Source organism: Propithecus coquereli, unplaced genomic scaffold (assembly GCF_000956105.1).
Source record: "Propithecus coquereli isolate 6110/MARCELLA unplaced genomic scaffold, Pcoq_1.0 Scaffold146, whole genome shotgun sequence".
NCBI classification, from domain to species: Eukaryota; Metazoa; Chordata; class Mammalia; order Primates; family Indriidae; genus Propithecus; species Propithecus coquereli.
In genome coordinates, this window is record NW_012138969.1 from 1,316,278 (window position 1) to 1,331,535 (window position 15,258).

At 40.8% G+C, this 15,258-nt stretch overlaps 1 protein-coding gene across 1 annotated transcript in view; it reads left to right on the forward strand.

Annotated features, from left to right (window-relative positions):
- Positions 1-1,494: 1,494 nt before the first annotated feature.
- Positions 1,495-15,258, forward strand: part of FAM129A (family with sequence similarity 129, member A) — a 92,142-nt gene continuing 78,378 nt past the window's right edge. Inside the window, 2 exon segments of the mRNA XM_012640005.1 lie at positions 1,495-1,609; positions 5,883-6,050. Of these exon segments, the coding sequence (XP_012495459.1) occupies positions 5,921-6,050 (130 nt within the window). The 5' untranslated portion in view covers positions 1,495-1,609; positions 5,883-5,920.

The window sequence follows — 15,258 nt, forward strand, 5'->3', positions numbered from 1 at the left end:
AAGTCCATGCTACTTTCCATAATTCCTCCAAGTTTTAATAATATCCTGTTTTTTAATTTATAGCTTTGTTTTTTAAGATTACACCTAAGAGTCGTACATTACGTACCTATAAATTGCCTATATTTTATTGAGGGTCCAATTTTGGCTGGTGATTAAACAGGGAGATGAAGCATTTCGATGATCAGTTCCTACTTCCCAAGCACTTGCCCTGGGCTGGACAGACGTGAGTGTGGATCCTGGATTTGTCACCTACTCACTACTGGGCCATTGGGAAGTTATTCAACCTCTTTAAGATTCATTTGCAAAATGGAGATAATATCTAATGCATAGTATTGTTTTGAGTATTAAATGACATAATGTTTAAAACACCATATTGAGGCCTGTTATAACTAAAAATACAATTCCCATTTGAGTCCAGTCTAAATTCAATTGCTTCTAAATGTTCTCAAAATCATACAAGTTTAGATTCTTCTCTTATTTCACTAGGTCCCTGATGTGCTTATGCAGTTAGTTGATTACAGGATCTTACAAGGATGAAAATAAACTTCCGCATTATCTGGGAGTTAATTCTGTTCGGGTCCCTCAGTCACTATCTTGTTGATGCAGCATATGTTATTTATTCAGATTTTTTGCCTAGATCAACATTATTTTAGTTATTCTCAAGAGTACACTCTAAATTTGGGGTCTCACAGTTTTTTGGTTTTAATTCTCAGCCTGGCTTTAGGTTGCAAGTTTCAACATTTTGCCTTGACTTAAGCCCTCCCATCGCGTGCACCTAATACTTAAATTTTATCTTGTCTGTGTGTCCTTGTGGGCACACCCTCACAAACTACTTCTGTAACGTGCTATGCCTCTTTCATGTTTCTCACACAGCAGAGCTTCTTGTGCCAGGCAGATTCGTTCTGATGTTGTGATCCTGGACTTCCATTCTAATCATTTCACTGCAAAATAGTCTCACATCTGAGGGCGAAGTGGTGGCATATTTTAGCATGGCGACATTTTAATGTTTTTGATGAAAATCCATGGTAACCATCTCTGTAGTTACGTGTTCCTCAGTCGCATTAGTCATCATACGAGCCCACATCAGTCACCAAGCATTTGGTGCAGTGTTTGTGTGATCGTCACCGTTGTGGTTATTATCAGAATGACTCGGGAGTTAGCACCTGAAATGGTAAATAATGCGTGGATTTTCTAGAAGCTACTGAGATCATGTTTTCCCCATTTGAGAACATAGCTACAGTGACTCTCCCTGAGATTAGGGACTCTGAACTTACCATGTTGTGATCATCACACAGGAGTATTAAAGTACTACCTTGCAATTAGCAGTTATGCCAAACATATTTTTTGAAACAATGACTCTAACTCAATGACATGGTACGGGGATTGCTAACTCTGGGCGTATGTGTCTGGGTCTGTCTGTTTTTAATATTTTTGATATTTTCCAAAAATCTAAATGGGGAAAAAAATCATTCATTTATGCCTTTCCTTCCCCAGGCCTACCAGAGAGGAGCTGCTCCTAAAAGCCGAATTCTTCCGGCTGGTGGGAAGGTGTCAACCTCAGAAGAAGAATATAATCTGTTATCTGATAAGCATTTCCCAGACCCTCTGGGTGAGTTGCTAGCATTCTTTTTCAAGTCAAAATTCCCAAACTTCTTTGTTTAGTTAGACTGGTGGTTCTTAATGGGGGAGAGGGATTTTACCCTCCAGGGATATTTTCTGGAGACATATTTGGTTGTCACACTTGGAAAGGGATGGCTACAGGCATTTAGTGGGGAGCAGCCAGAGATGCTGCTAAACATCCCATAATGCACAGGACTGCCCCCAACAATGAATAATTATCTGGCATAAAATATGAGTAGTGCCAACGTTGAGAATCCTAGGGCTAGATACCCACGCTCCATAGACAAATGGAAGATGCGATTTCTCTAATTTAGGTAAACATTGTACCTCTTCTATTATTTCAAATCCTATTCAGTAACATACAAGTCAGTTTTTGTGTTTCTAGCACATGGGAAATGTGCTATTGGTCAGGTATCTTGAAGCTTTTGGAGTATATTGCAGGCTTTGGTAGCATCCTACAGGGCAGCAGAAATAAACAGGTAGGGCCCGGTCCATGAAAACAGGTAGGGCCCGGTCCACGAAATGTGCGCTTCCATCTTTCAGTAAGCAAGCCTGGACCTGTCAGGGAATATTATTTTTCTAATTTAGGGTATGTAATAAAATACCCTAAATTAAAAAAAAAATCTTTTAATAAGAGTTACAGTAGTAACTCGTAGTTACTGTGTAAAAAAAGCATTGCATTAATTCGCCTATCTGTAAATAAAGCTGACTGGTGCCATGGAAAGAGCACCGAACCGAGAATCGGGAGCCTGGATTCTTATCTGGTTCCGACTGTGCCACTTATCAAATGTCCTACCTTTGCCAGCTGTCGAAGCTCTCTGGTTTCTATTTTTCCAACTCAAAAACAGGGCTTTGAATTTGAAAATCTAGAAGGGTCTTTTTAGCACTAACGTTCTTTGATTCTCATTCATTGTACTTTATTCATGTAGAAAACATGATGGATAATATATAGGCCAAATAGGGCAATTCATAGAGATTCATGAACTGTGGATAGCATAATAACTCCATCTGGCTTTGTATAAATCATACTACACGGTAATTACACGGCTTCTTGAAGAGAGCCCTGGTTCTTATTAATGGCATAATCATTTCATCAGAATTTATGGAGAAAATATAATCATTTTATCAATTGTTATTTCAGTGCGGAATGCTTAGTATGGTGTTTTTAATAACACAATTATAGGATTAGTGCATGGATCATAAACCTAGATTAACTAGTTATTACTAAGTAATTCAGGCTAAAACAATACTTATGTGTACTATGCATATTATTATATTTCCTTTCAACATCTACTTATATGCCATCTTGGCTGTGGAGCTGCAGCTGGAAATGGGAATACCAATATGTTGACTCTTCAAAATCCCTCCAGAACTTTCCAATGAAATCAGCCAGAACAGACAATATATTTACTGATTTATTGATGAAATCATGTCAGAAGGAATGAAAAGGATTAAAAAACACAAGGCCTGTGTGTCTAACGCCGATTGGCCCAGGGCTTCACATTGGGGCATTTCAATGACTTTTTAAATTGAATAGTGTGGCCTTCTGAGTTTTAAAAATAGAATATTCTACAGTAGTTCATTTGTGATGTCTTTATAACTCAACTTAGAAAAAATGCAGACTGATGGCATCTGGAAAATTGTTGTAAAAGGTTAAGTGAGAGATAATTAGAGGCTAATAGGAGTGACTTTTATGGGGCTTGCTGAGGCTTTTAAATGCAAAGGGTCAATGTTGCTTTCGGCCATTTGCACAAAATTATGACATTCTTGGAGAAGGCACAGAAAACTGTTTTAGAAAACCATGTCAATCGGGAAGACTGATTGTGTGATACTATGTCTAGTGGAAAGAATCAAGGCACAATAAAGATGGATGGAATTAACCTTGCTCAAGGAAAAGCACTAGAGGCTTATGAATAAATGTATTCTTTACCGAGTGTTGTGCTAAGATGATGTATCAAAAATGCCCCCATATTTTGCTAAAGTAATTCACTTATTTGGCATTTTATTAGTTAGAATCTGGTTTGCCATACACAACAAAAAACTCAAATTAAATACATAAAGTTTTATTATCTCCCAAAAAATATTTGCATATTAGTCCAGGGCTGGTGTGACAGATCCGTACATTTCTCAGAGACTCAGGCTCTTTCCAGCTTTCTCTCCTATTATTTCTAGGTTGTAACCCTTATTGGCAGAGTCTAAGTGGCTGGTGGAGCTCCCGCCGTGGCTTTCTCCTTCCAGATAGCAGGAAGGAGAAAAGGGGAGGAGGAGGACCTATTATTCCTTTTCTTTAGGGATACGTCCAGGAAGTTTCTCGTGCCACTTCAGTTTACATCCTACTGGTCAGAACTTAGTAGCTATGGGGACACCAAGCTGCAAGGGAGGCTAAAAGTATATAGTCTTTATTTTATGCGGTCACTTTGCCCAACTAAAAATCAGGGGTATTAAATGACTGAGAAAGAAGGGGAGAATAGATACTGTGTCACAACTATGGGTCCTTTTACAGCATTCGGTCATTTGTTTGTTCATTCGCACGTTAATTCATGCTTATGTTATGATGCGCCGGGCGTTTTGCTAGGTCCTGGTGGGCCAGATCCCAGTGCATTCCACTGTTTCCTTTGGATTTCCGGACACAGGCAGGGCTCCCATCTGTGCCCTGGGAATCTATTCCTTGTTTAAGCCAATCCTGATTTATTAATTTGCCAATAGCCGACTCGGCTCTGGAGCCTCCCTTACGGTAATGATTCATTTCTTCGTGTGTCCAGGGCTCTGAGTGGCCTCTCCAGGGGTCCCCCTTCCCTTCCTTTCTCTGAGATGTGGGTGTCCTTGCTCGTTCTCCATGACCCTGGAAACAGGCTGGGACTCATTTAGCCAAGCACAATATCATGGAACAGGAATGCATGGAGAGGAATAAAGTTTAGTTAAGGGTTCTGAATAGTAGAATGGTTTAACATGAGTTTCTTGGAATCGCTTTTGAGGGAAGAAGTAAAAAGTCCCATTATTTAGGGCTTTTAAAATTTCCCAGGCCAACATGGCACATTTTTCATTCAACAAACTGGAGTTGACTATGTACCAATTTCCATGGCTGTGCTATGGGCTGAGGACACAAAGGTCTGTAAGACGCTGTCTGCATCTTTAGGAGCTCACAGTCTGGGGAGGGGAACCTCGGGAGAACCAACAGGGGAGCTCATCTCACTCCGCCCCCCTACCCCATCTCCCCACCCTGAGAGTGGGTGCCAGATACAGAAACAGGTCATTACGATAGTTGAGGAGAACAGGTTGGGAGCACCCAACTGCATCTCTGGTAGCTGGGGGGTGGTACCAGCAAAGGCATCCCAGCGGAGGGGCCTTTTGAATTGACTTTTGAAGGATCAATGAGAATTTTCTACGGGAAAACATGATGGAAAGGAAGGAGAAAAGGGTAAAGTGACTGTAAAAGCAATACAAAGAGTCATGGAATGGATGAGTGCGCCCTGTGAGGGCACAGACCGAGCGTGGAGAGGAAACCACCAGAGAGCAGGGCAAACACCAGCACTTACTGGGAAGATGGAGAGAGGTGGCAGAGGAACCAATGCAAGTGACAAAGTGGAGACAATTTTTAAACAGCATGAAGGAAAGAAGCCAGGAGAAAGGTGCTCCTGGAAGTCAAGGGGAGAGAATGTTTCCAAAAGAAGGGATCGTTAGCAGCAACGGATGTTACAGGTCAGATTAAAAGGGCAAGTAATAAAGAAACAGCCAGAGGCTGGCAATCAAGATGACATAAGTGACCTCAGCCATCGGGGTTCAAAAACCTCGGGGGCAACAAACAAAACAAGGCAAAACAAGGGGCAAGGCCGGGAAAAAACAAAGTCCGGTCAACAAGGAAGGGGGGGAGGGAGAGCGCAGGGCAGAGGCAGACCTGGTGGAGCTGGCGCCCGCGGGGAGGGTAGCGGGAGTGTCTGCACAGGTGGACGGGCGACCGCAGAGGGGCAGGAGGGAAGGGGGAGCTCTGTTTGCAGGTCTTTTTGACTTAAGGAAGTTGAGAAAGATTATGTCTGCTGGCCTCGGCTGTCCCTGCAGCCTGCTGCAGTGAGGCTGGGGACCCTGGGGGAGGGGTGGGGTGGGAGGGGAGGCAGCACTCCCATTTCCCCACCCTACGAAAACATCTTATACCAACTTTCCATCCCATGGCCGGCCGCAAACAGCTACCATCACAGCCTGAAATAAATATTTGCGATGAAAGATACATGCTTTAGAATGTATTTGTGTTTTCAATATTGTTTTAGCGTCCGGTGAGAAGGAGAACACGCAGCCCTTTGTGGTCATGCCAAAGGAATTCCCGGTGTACCTGTGGCAGCCCTTCCTCAGACACGGCTACTTCTGCTTCCGCGAGGCTGCCGAGCAGAAGAAGTTTAGCACCCTCCTGAGTGACTGCATCCGGCATCTAAATCACGGTATGGCACGGCCTCCCTCTCTTCCCCAGCCCGGCTGCTTTCTCTGAGTTGCCCTGGACTGTCATCTGTTACAGCGATTCTTAGAACGAGCCACAGATGGAGCTGCCCCAGGCAAAGACAGGAAAACAAGCAAAGCGGGTGCTGTACACAGGAGCGTGGCCCGCTTGCTGGTGGTTCGGTCGGGTCTGGGAGGTCTCAGTGGAACACAGCATGTGAACATCAGCTGATGACAAGCACAGACACGCATTTGGGCTTCTCTGTGTTTATTTATGCAGGTCATTTTGCATGTAAATCATGCTCCTTTTCCCTGATTGTTCAAATTTAAATGCCAGCAAGAATGTGCCAATTTGTTCCTGACAAAATAATAGTCTTTCTGACATTTCTTGTTTATTTCCACCTTTATTTCTGAATAACAGTTACTTACTTAAATCAGTGGCAGTTTATTATCTAATATTTATTTCTCAAACATTGGTTCTTAGAACTTTAGGGTCCTTAAGAACCACCAGAAGAACTTAATTAAAACCCAGATTCTTGGGATTTGCTGGGTCTACTATGAGGGGGCCCCAGATTTTGCTTTTCTAACAAACTGCCAAGGGTTGCTGCTGCCGCTGGTCCGTGGGCCGCCCTTGGAGTGGTGTTGCTTCAGAACACTTTGCCTCTAGGTACAGATTTAATTAGTATTACGTCTATAATAAAAGAGATTTTTCACTGCAGTACGTGATGTTTTCGATATATTAATGTGAATGCCGGTTTTTCTGGACTCCGTGAAGCCTTCAGTTACAGATAACTGAACTCTTTGTTCTTCGGCAATTGTAAAGGCAGCCGGTCTAAGAGCAGGGAGAGCTTCTTCTGTGCTCTCCTCTCTCTGGATGTTAGGAACAGAGTAACGAAGCATGCAAAATTCCTCTGTCTTGGAGTCTAAACTCAAACAGGGAGGAAGGACAAACACACCCACAAATTCTCATCTGGTAGTTATCAAAGTTAATGCATTAAAGAGTAATAGAGGTCACTAAATAGTGATGCAGGGAGTACAGTACTTTAAGCTTGCAGGGGAGGCCTCTTTGAGCAGGTGACATTTGAGCTGAGTCACTTCATTTGTGTGCCTTCATTTCCTAATATGGCTAATTTGCCTGTGCACTTACTTTAAAGCGAGAGGTCTCCCTGACAGTGTCAGTCGCTTGGGGTGAGAGTCGCTCGTGCTGCATCTCAGCTGGTTCTTGGTTTTAGCTTGTGTATCGATAGCAGGCTGATGGAAAAAGAGGATGTCACTCTGTTTTGCTATAGCAACTCTGAGTAACATTTGTCATAATATTGGCCCATAACTAGTTAGGAACGTTATAAAAATGGTACTCTTATTAACATCTTACCTGTGGTTTTGACGTTTTAGAAACAAAGAATTGCCCAGCACTGTCTGCTCCCTCTAGCTCATTCTCTACTATACTCACACCTCTGTGTCTGGGGCCTTGTTCTAGTACGAACATGCAGTTGGCACTAACCACAAGAACCGCGAAGTTTCACTGAGCAGAGAATGTTCCCTGCTCAGCCAAACGGGACTTGCTGCGTTCCCCCTTCCATGTACATAATAGGAATTTCTCTGGGGAGTTTTGGGAGGTTATGTAGCCTGCATTTAGACTCCATTTATGGAAGATTTCAGTGGATTCGAAACCTAACTCTGCTCTCCAGTATGTTATCAAAGGCACCACGATAATGAGGTCTCATTATAGTTCCCTGCTTCTGTGTCGCATTCCTCTGTCCAGAAACTGTTTTTTCCTCACTGAGGCTTTCCACGGGCTTAATTTGGCATCACTTCCAGTAGCTTCGGTCAGAACCAGAGACCATCGCAACACTGTAGGGAACAGTCCTTGACTGTCCTGGGCCGAGGAACTCGGGGGACTTTCCCTGCCTCGCTCTCTGTTTTCCACAGGGCGATGGACCACCCAGTGCCTCTGTATCACTTTTTCTGTTCTAATTATTCGTTGTATGATCTTGAATAAACCAGGGAGATTTTCATGAGCTGCCAGTTAACCGTATTTTCCCCTTAATTACCAAAAGAATTTAGATATAAATATGAAATTAAGGCTGTGAAAAAGGCCAGAAACCCTGAGGGGGCCGCTGGGAGCCTGCTGTCTTGCGCCCCCAGGCCAGTGGAGGAGGGCTGGCAGCTTGCTGTTGCCAGTGCTTCGCTGGCTCTGGAGCCACCATGCGTCTCTGTCTAGAACTGGGTCCTAGACACTCTAGCAGCTGATGCTGGGCCGCTGTTCATCCCACTTGGGGTGCCCAGGAAACATCCCCCAGTGCTCAAATGCTTCTACAACCCAGCCAAGGCCCCAGGAGTGTTGGCTTTGAATTGGTCTAGGTGCCTATGTCCGTTGATTCTGAATGTGGAACCACTTGTCCTGTTCATCTTTGTGGGGTGAGTGTGTTTCCTGTTTAACCCTGACAAAGGGCCTGGTGACACCCAGCTGTTAATAAGCCCACCGCCTAAGGTGGGGAAGGGCAGGTAGAGAGCCCTGTGCTCCTCCCTCTTTCAAGGCAGCGAGCAGCCTCTGGTGCCTCAAAGGTTATTTACACTCCTAAGGAGCATAAAGATGTGCATGTGTGTGTGTGTGTGTGTGTGTGTGTGTGTGCGTGTGTGTGTTTTGTTTTGGTTTAGTTTTGACATCTTTTCACTGAGCAGGCATAGAGAAATCTCACAAGATTAATCTTCAGGAGAATCTTCCACTCCAACTCACTGGACTAAATATCAAGCCCATTGTATGACATGTGCCTAGAGTAGCTGCTGTTCTCTGTCCCTTTTAAAGTCACACTGCCGTCGCTTGTCCCCCATTGAGGAAGGCCATGGTTCTGAATGTCCACTGCCAAAAAATGGGACTTATATTAATATAAAGCCAAGATGTTCTGAGATAGTCCTGTTGTCCAAAATTCAGTCTTATTCTTCAGAATTTTAGTTTGCAAAATATGCTTGTTGTAGTTATAGGGATATAGTTAGGACTCCAAGAGGGCCAAACACGTGCACTATGGAATAATGGCCATTATCAGTGGGAATGTGTTCTTCCAGCTCAGGATGATCATTCCTTGGCACCTAAATTTGCAGGAAGTGGAAAAAATGCTTCTGGCAGAAGGGATAGGATATGCGAGGGCCAGGAAGCGAGACAGAGCATGGACCGTTAAAGGAACTGAAAAAATTTTGTGTGGCTGGTGCTCAGAGAGGAGAGAGGAGCAAAGTGAGGATGGAGAGACAGGCGGGATCCAGACCCTGCAGGGCTTTGTGATGCATATTAAGAGTTTGGACTTTATTGGAACAGCAATAGGAAATCATTAAAGTGTGTTAAGTTGATAAGTGACCTCACCGGACATTCACTTTAGAAAGGTCACAACGGCTGCCGTGTGGGCAGTGGATTGGAGGGCGGCAGGCTACATGGCAAGGCCACTTAGGAAGCTTTGGCAGATGACAGAGAGTTATAGCCAGCCCCAGAGAGGGGTGCATGAGTGAGTGAAGGCATTTGTCAACATAAAGCCATTGTACTCAGCCTAAAGGATTTGGGGAACAGAGCAGTTGGATGTCAGGAGGCAGCCATCGGGGGATGAACGGTGGTTCTGGAAGGGAGGTGGATTGCTGGCCAAGCTTCGTTCCACAGCGCTGTGCAAGCACAAAGGGCAGCCGGGACTGCCGCTCCCCAGATGCCAGTGCCCATGTCATCATAAACACTAAGGAAGAGGGGACAATAGAATATCTGGGAATCATGAAGACACATTGATTGAAACAGATAATGTCAAAGAAAAGCTCAGAGTATTTTGATAATAAGACCGTAATGATGTAAAGGCACTCTGCAAACCTCTGCTTCACGTTGGACTAGTTCCGTCACCTAGGACAATTACAACGTCCAAGGGGGCTTATGATGGAGTGAGTCGGGCTGAACGCGTAGCTGTAACAGCAATTGCGTTTTGGAATTGGTTGCTCTGTCAGTGCTGTGTGCCTTGAGCTCTTATCCCAGAAATCCCATGTTAAATCAAATGTCTCTATTAGATTCGATTTTGACACAGTGGCACATTTTGGGTGTTCAATAGATGTTGCTGAATTAAATTGAATTTGAAAACAAAAAAAGGACCTTACAATTCAAATCAGATAGAGCAAATCCTTTTCGATGTGTTTATTTGAACATGATGTTTTATGCTGTCCCGTGCTCAGCAGCAAGTCTCAGATCTATTTTCGCCAACTTAATTTCTACTCGGAGCCTGTTCTCACCTATGAAGCAAGTTCATTACTTGAAGAACTAAATGTCTAGTATGGGCATCAGTCAATTCCAACTGCAAATATATGATGAATTTTATTTTGTAATATATAAAAACGTACTTTTAACTTTTGTGGTACATGCTTATATTTGTGGCTGCACACATACGGAGTTGGAAAATTCTAACTTATGCCTAGGCTCTTTTGGACACTTTACTACAAATGAATAATGTTTGGAGATAGGTAAATTAAAACACAATTTTTGTTAACATTTCTTTGAATATTTTTACGTATAAAATATTACGTAGTATACCGGTGTTGCAGTACATCCATAAAATCCTCCATGTGCTGCAAACAAAATGCTTGCTAGTAAATAAGTAGATATCAATTTCTGGTTTTCATAGAACTGCCCCAAACAAAATTCTTTAAAAGGACTTTCTCTGCTTGGACTATATTTTCTCCTAGAGTTTAGCCTGTGCTCTTTTCCTCAAATAGTTAATCCTCTACAATTATAAATATTTCTCTCTGTCCTTTTGTGAGTATGTGGTTTTCTCTTAAGTTATCACTTTTCCCTCTCTGGTCCTTGCTGGTTATTCAAAAAATTCTAAATTTGGAAGGGACCTTTGTGTAACCTATTCCAATCCCTCAGGGTTTAATTATGATAAGACTTATATAGGTCACAGCTAGTTAGTGGCAAAGGACCAGTTGTCCTGACACCTGGCCCTTGACATCTGTTTCAGTTATAGGTATCATGTTGTCTTCTCAGTGTTACTTTATAAAAGACTCATCTCTTGGGCATTTTAAACATGCTACTATTAATTCAAAATACTCTTTGCAAGATACATTTGCATGATCCAGAGTGAAGCAAATCCAGGGCTATTCACCTAAGGTCACCTGAGACGTGGGAGATGTCTGGCTTCTCTATAAGTAGTATGATCTGAGTTTAACTTGGTATTTTGTCCACCAGCTAAACGTGACTGTATCTTTTAGTTTAGACATGCCCCGAAGATAAAATATTTGATAGGGTAGCTTGTTTACTGGTTAAATTTTGCATAGTCCAAAATGCAAACCATACATGATTTTATACAATTTAAATAAAAACTCTATAAAGGAAGACTGCTTGTGAGAGCGTGGATTGGAACATTTTAAAAATAATAGATCTAAAGCATGTTTTCATATTATTTATACTTACGGATTTACTTCAGCTGCTTGAAACTCTCAAAGCAATCTAAGAGTTGGAAGTGGAGGAACAAGTCTCCATCAGAGACTAGAATAAATAGAACCACTTTCTCTCAGCCATTTAGTGCGTATCACCACCAGTACATAGGGTATATAGACTTCGGTTCATTGTAGCCTAAGACTAGATTGCCATGAATCTATTATACATTTGAATACTTCTTTTGGCCTGTTAAACACGTTATTATTTCAGTGAAATGACACATTCTCACCCCTCCTTCCCACTCCAATGAACCAGATAGTTCTTTGGTATGCAGGTCTAAAATTGTGTGATTATAGTAGTTAAGGGTGAGAAATTGCAACAATAATACAAAACAAGCAAACAGGGAGTGGAAGTTAATTCAAGCAATTTTTTTTTTGGTGTGCTATTTAGATTGGGTAGGTTCCCAAAATCACTGGACAGTTTTTTTTTTTTTTTTTTTTGAGAGAGTCTCACTCTGTTGCCCAGGCTAGAGTGAGTGCCGTGGCGTCAGCCTAGCTCACAGCAACCTCGAACTCCTGGGCTCAAGTGATCCTTCTGCCTCAGCCTCCCGAGTAGCTGGGACTACAGGCATGCGCCACCATGCCCGGCTAATTTTTTTTCTATATATTTTTAGTTGTTCGATTAATTTCTTTCTAATTTTAGTAGAGACAGGGTCTCGCTCTTGCTCAGGCTGGTCTCGAACTCCTGAGCTCAAACAATCCGCCCGCCTCGGCCTCCCAGAGAGCTAGGATTACAGGCGTGAGCCACCGCGCCCGTCCCGGACAGTTTTTTTGATGTTACGATTGACTGTGGCAAAGCTTTAATAGCTTTCAAGTTTTTATTTTTTTACTTGTAGATGGGATATATTATGATTAAAACATACTGATTAAAGTATAAATAACATTACTGTTACCTCTGAAATTTCTATGTCTTTCCCTAATCCTATAACCTTCTTTTCTCTTTGAGAGAACACCATCCCGGATTTTGTGTTTTGCTTTCCTTTATAGCTTTATCTCATATGCTTAATCATTTTGCATGTTTTCAAACTTTTTCCGCATGGAATTTTACTATGTGTCTTCTCTCATGACTTCTTTTTTCAGTATTATATTCCAGTGATTCACCATGTTATAACTTGTAGCTGTAATTTTTTGATTTGCAATGCTAATTATGTTCTATTAATATGCCATCATTTCTTTTTTTTTTTTTTTATTTCAGCGTATTATGGGCGTACAGATGTTTAGGTTACATATGTTGCCCTTGCCTCCCCTCCCCCCCAAGTCCGAGTTTCAAATATGTCCATTCTTCGGGTGGTACGCATTGCACTCTTTGTGCATGATATGCCATCATTTCTAATATCTATTTTACTGAGAAGCATTTCAGTTGTTTCCACTATTCATAACTAACAGTGCTGCTATGAACACTTTCTGTTTGGTGCCTGTTTATAGGCATTTAATTTTGACTTGGTTTGCTAGTATCTTAAGGAATGTTCACATCTGTATTAATGAGTATATTTGGGATGTAATTTTTCTACTTTTTAGTGGCATTTTCAAATTTTGCAATCAGGGTTATTCTTGCTTCATAAAATGAGTTAGAATGTGTTCCCTCTGCTCTCCTCTTTTTTCCCTTTCTATAATCTGGAATAGTTTGTGTAAGACTTGAATGATTTGTATTTTTAATATTTGGTAGAGTTTGCTAGTAAAACCATCTTAGCTTGCTGTTCCTTTTGAAAGAAGATTTTAAGCTACTGACTTAGATTTTTAAATTGCTATAGGATTATTCGGTTTTTCTATATCTTAAGTCAGTTTTAGTAGGTTACAATTTTCTAGAAATTTGTCCATTTTGCTTATGTTCTAAAATTTAGTGGCATAAAGTTATGTATAATATCCTCTTATTTTTTAAGGATATATTCATGATGCCCCTGCAATCTTTGTAGCATCTATAGCTGTTTTCTTTTTATTTCTAATATTGTTTGTTTCTGTCTCTGCTCTTGTTTTCTTGGTCAGTCTTACTAGAAGTTTGCCAGTTTTATCAACTTTTTCTGAAAAACCCCATTTGGACTTGAGAGATTATTATATATTTGTTTTGTATTATGTTAATTTCTGATGTTATTAAAATTGCCTTTCTTCTATTTCCTTGGGCTTTATTTTGCTGGGTTTGTTTTCTTATTTTTTCAGGTAGATGCTTAGCTCATTATGATTATTTTAAAATGCTTGCAAATTCTTTGACACTCTTTCCTTTAAAAAATGGAGTCTAGTTTTCCTCCGCTTGGCTGTTGGCCAGACATAGAGACTTACTTCTTATGAACAGAATGTGGCGGAAGTGATCAGATGTGACTTCCAAGAATGGGTCACAAAAAACATACTTCTGCCTGACTTTCTCCCTCTCGGATCACTCACTTGGGAGAGCCTCACCATCATCCCGTGAGAGCACATGAGCAGCCCTCTGGGGAGGCCCCAGTAGAGAGGTATTGAGTTTTCCTGCCAATAGCCAACATGAACTCGCCAACGATGTGAGTAAACTACCTTGGAAGTGGACGCTTCTGTTCTGGCAAGCCCTCAGGTGATCGCAGTTTTGGCCAACATGTGACTGTACCTCACGAAAGACCTCAAGCCAGAAACACCCAGCCAAACTGCTTTTCTATCCCTGACCCACAAAACTGTGAGAGAAAATAAATATTTGTCATTTCAAGCCACTAACTTTTGGGATAATTTGTTTTATAGCACTAGAAAAGTATATACTCATTCATTAATCATCAGCCTTTCTTCTGCTCCAATACAAGCATTTAAATGCTATAAATTTCTCTCTATATACTGTTTTAACTGAATCCCATAAGTTTGGATGCGCAGCATTTTTTTATCATTCAGATTTAAACATCTTCTACTTTTCATTATTATTGTTTTAGATTTATGAGTTACTTAGAATTCTGATTCTTAATTTCCAAATAGATATTGTGTATTTATTATAAATTTCTAGCTTAATTGCATTTCGGACAGAAAATATGGTCTGTATGATATCATCCTTTAAAATTTATCACACCTTGCTTTATGGTCCTGTGTATGGTTGATTTTTGTAAAAGCTTGAAAACAATGTATATTCTACAGCTCTTCATGTCCATTAGCTTGTGTGTCAATTGTGTTGATGACACAATTGATACACCAGCTAATGTGTGCCAATTATGCTAACTAATTATTTTTTGCTGTGCTACATTTATCAGTTATTGAGAGAGGTATGTTCAAATCTGCTGCTATGATGGTAGATTTGTTTTATTGTTTACATTATTATTAATTGTTGAATTACGTATTTTGAGAGAGATATATACACATATACATACATATATATGCACAGTGTTATACACAATGTTACCAGATGGATATGTGTTTAGAATTATTATATCTTCCTAGTGGACAGAGTATTTTATCATTATGAAATGACCCATTTTATCTCTATTAACGCTATTTGCCTTAAAATCTATTTTATCTGATAGTAATGTAGTGTATGTAGCTATTTTTTAGTAAAGCCTCTTCAACAGAAAAGCTATCATTTATTGTAGTATGGATATGTGTTTAGAATTATTATATCTTCCTAGTGGACAGAGTATTTTATCATTATGAAATGACCCATTTTATCTCTATTAACGCTATTTGCCTTAAAATCTATTTTATCTGATAGTAATGTAGCTATACCAGCTATTTTTTTAGTGCTTGCATGAAATATCTATTTAATAAAAACACCTGACAGTCTTTTAGATGAGCATTTAGTTTATTTACATATATTATAAT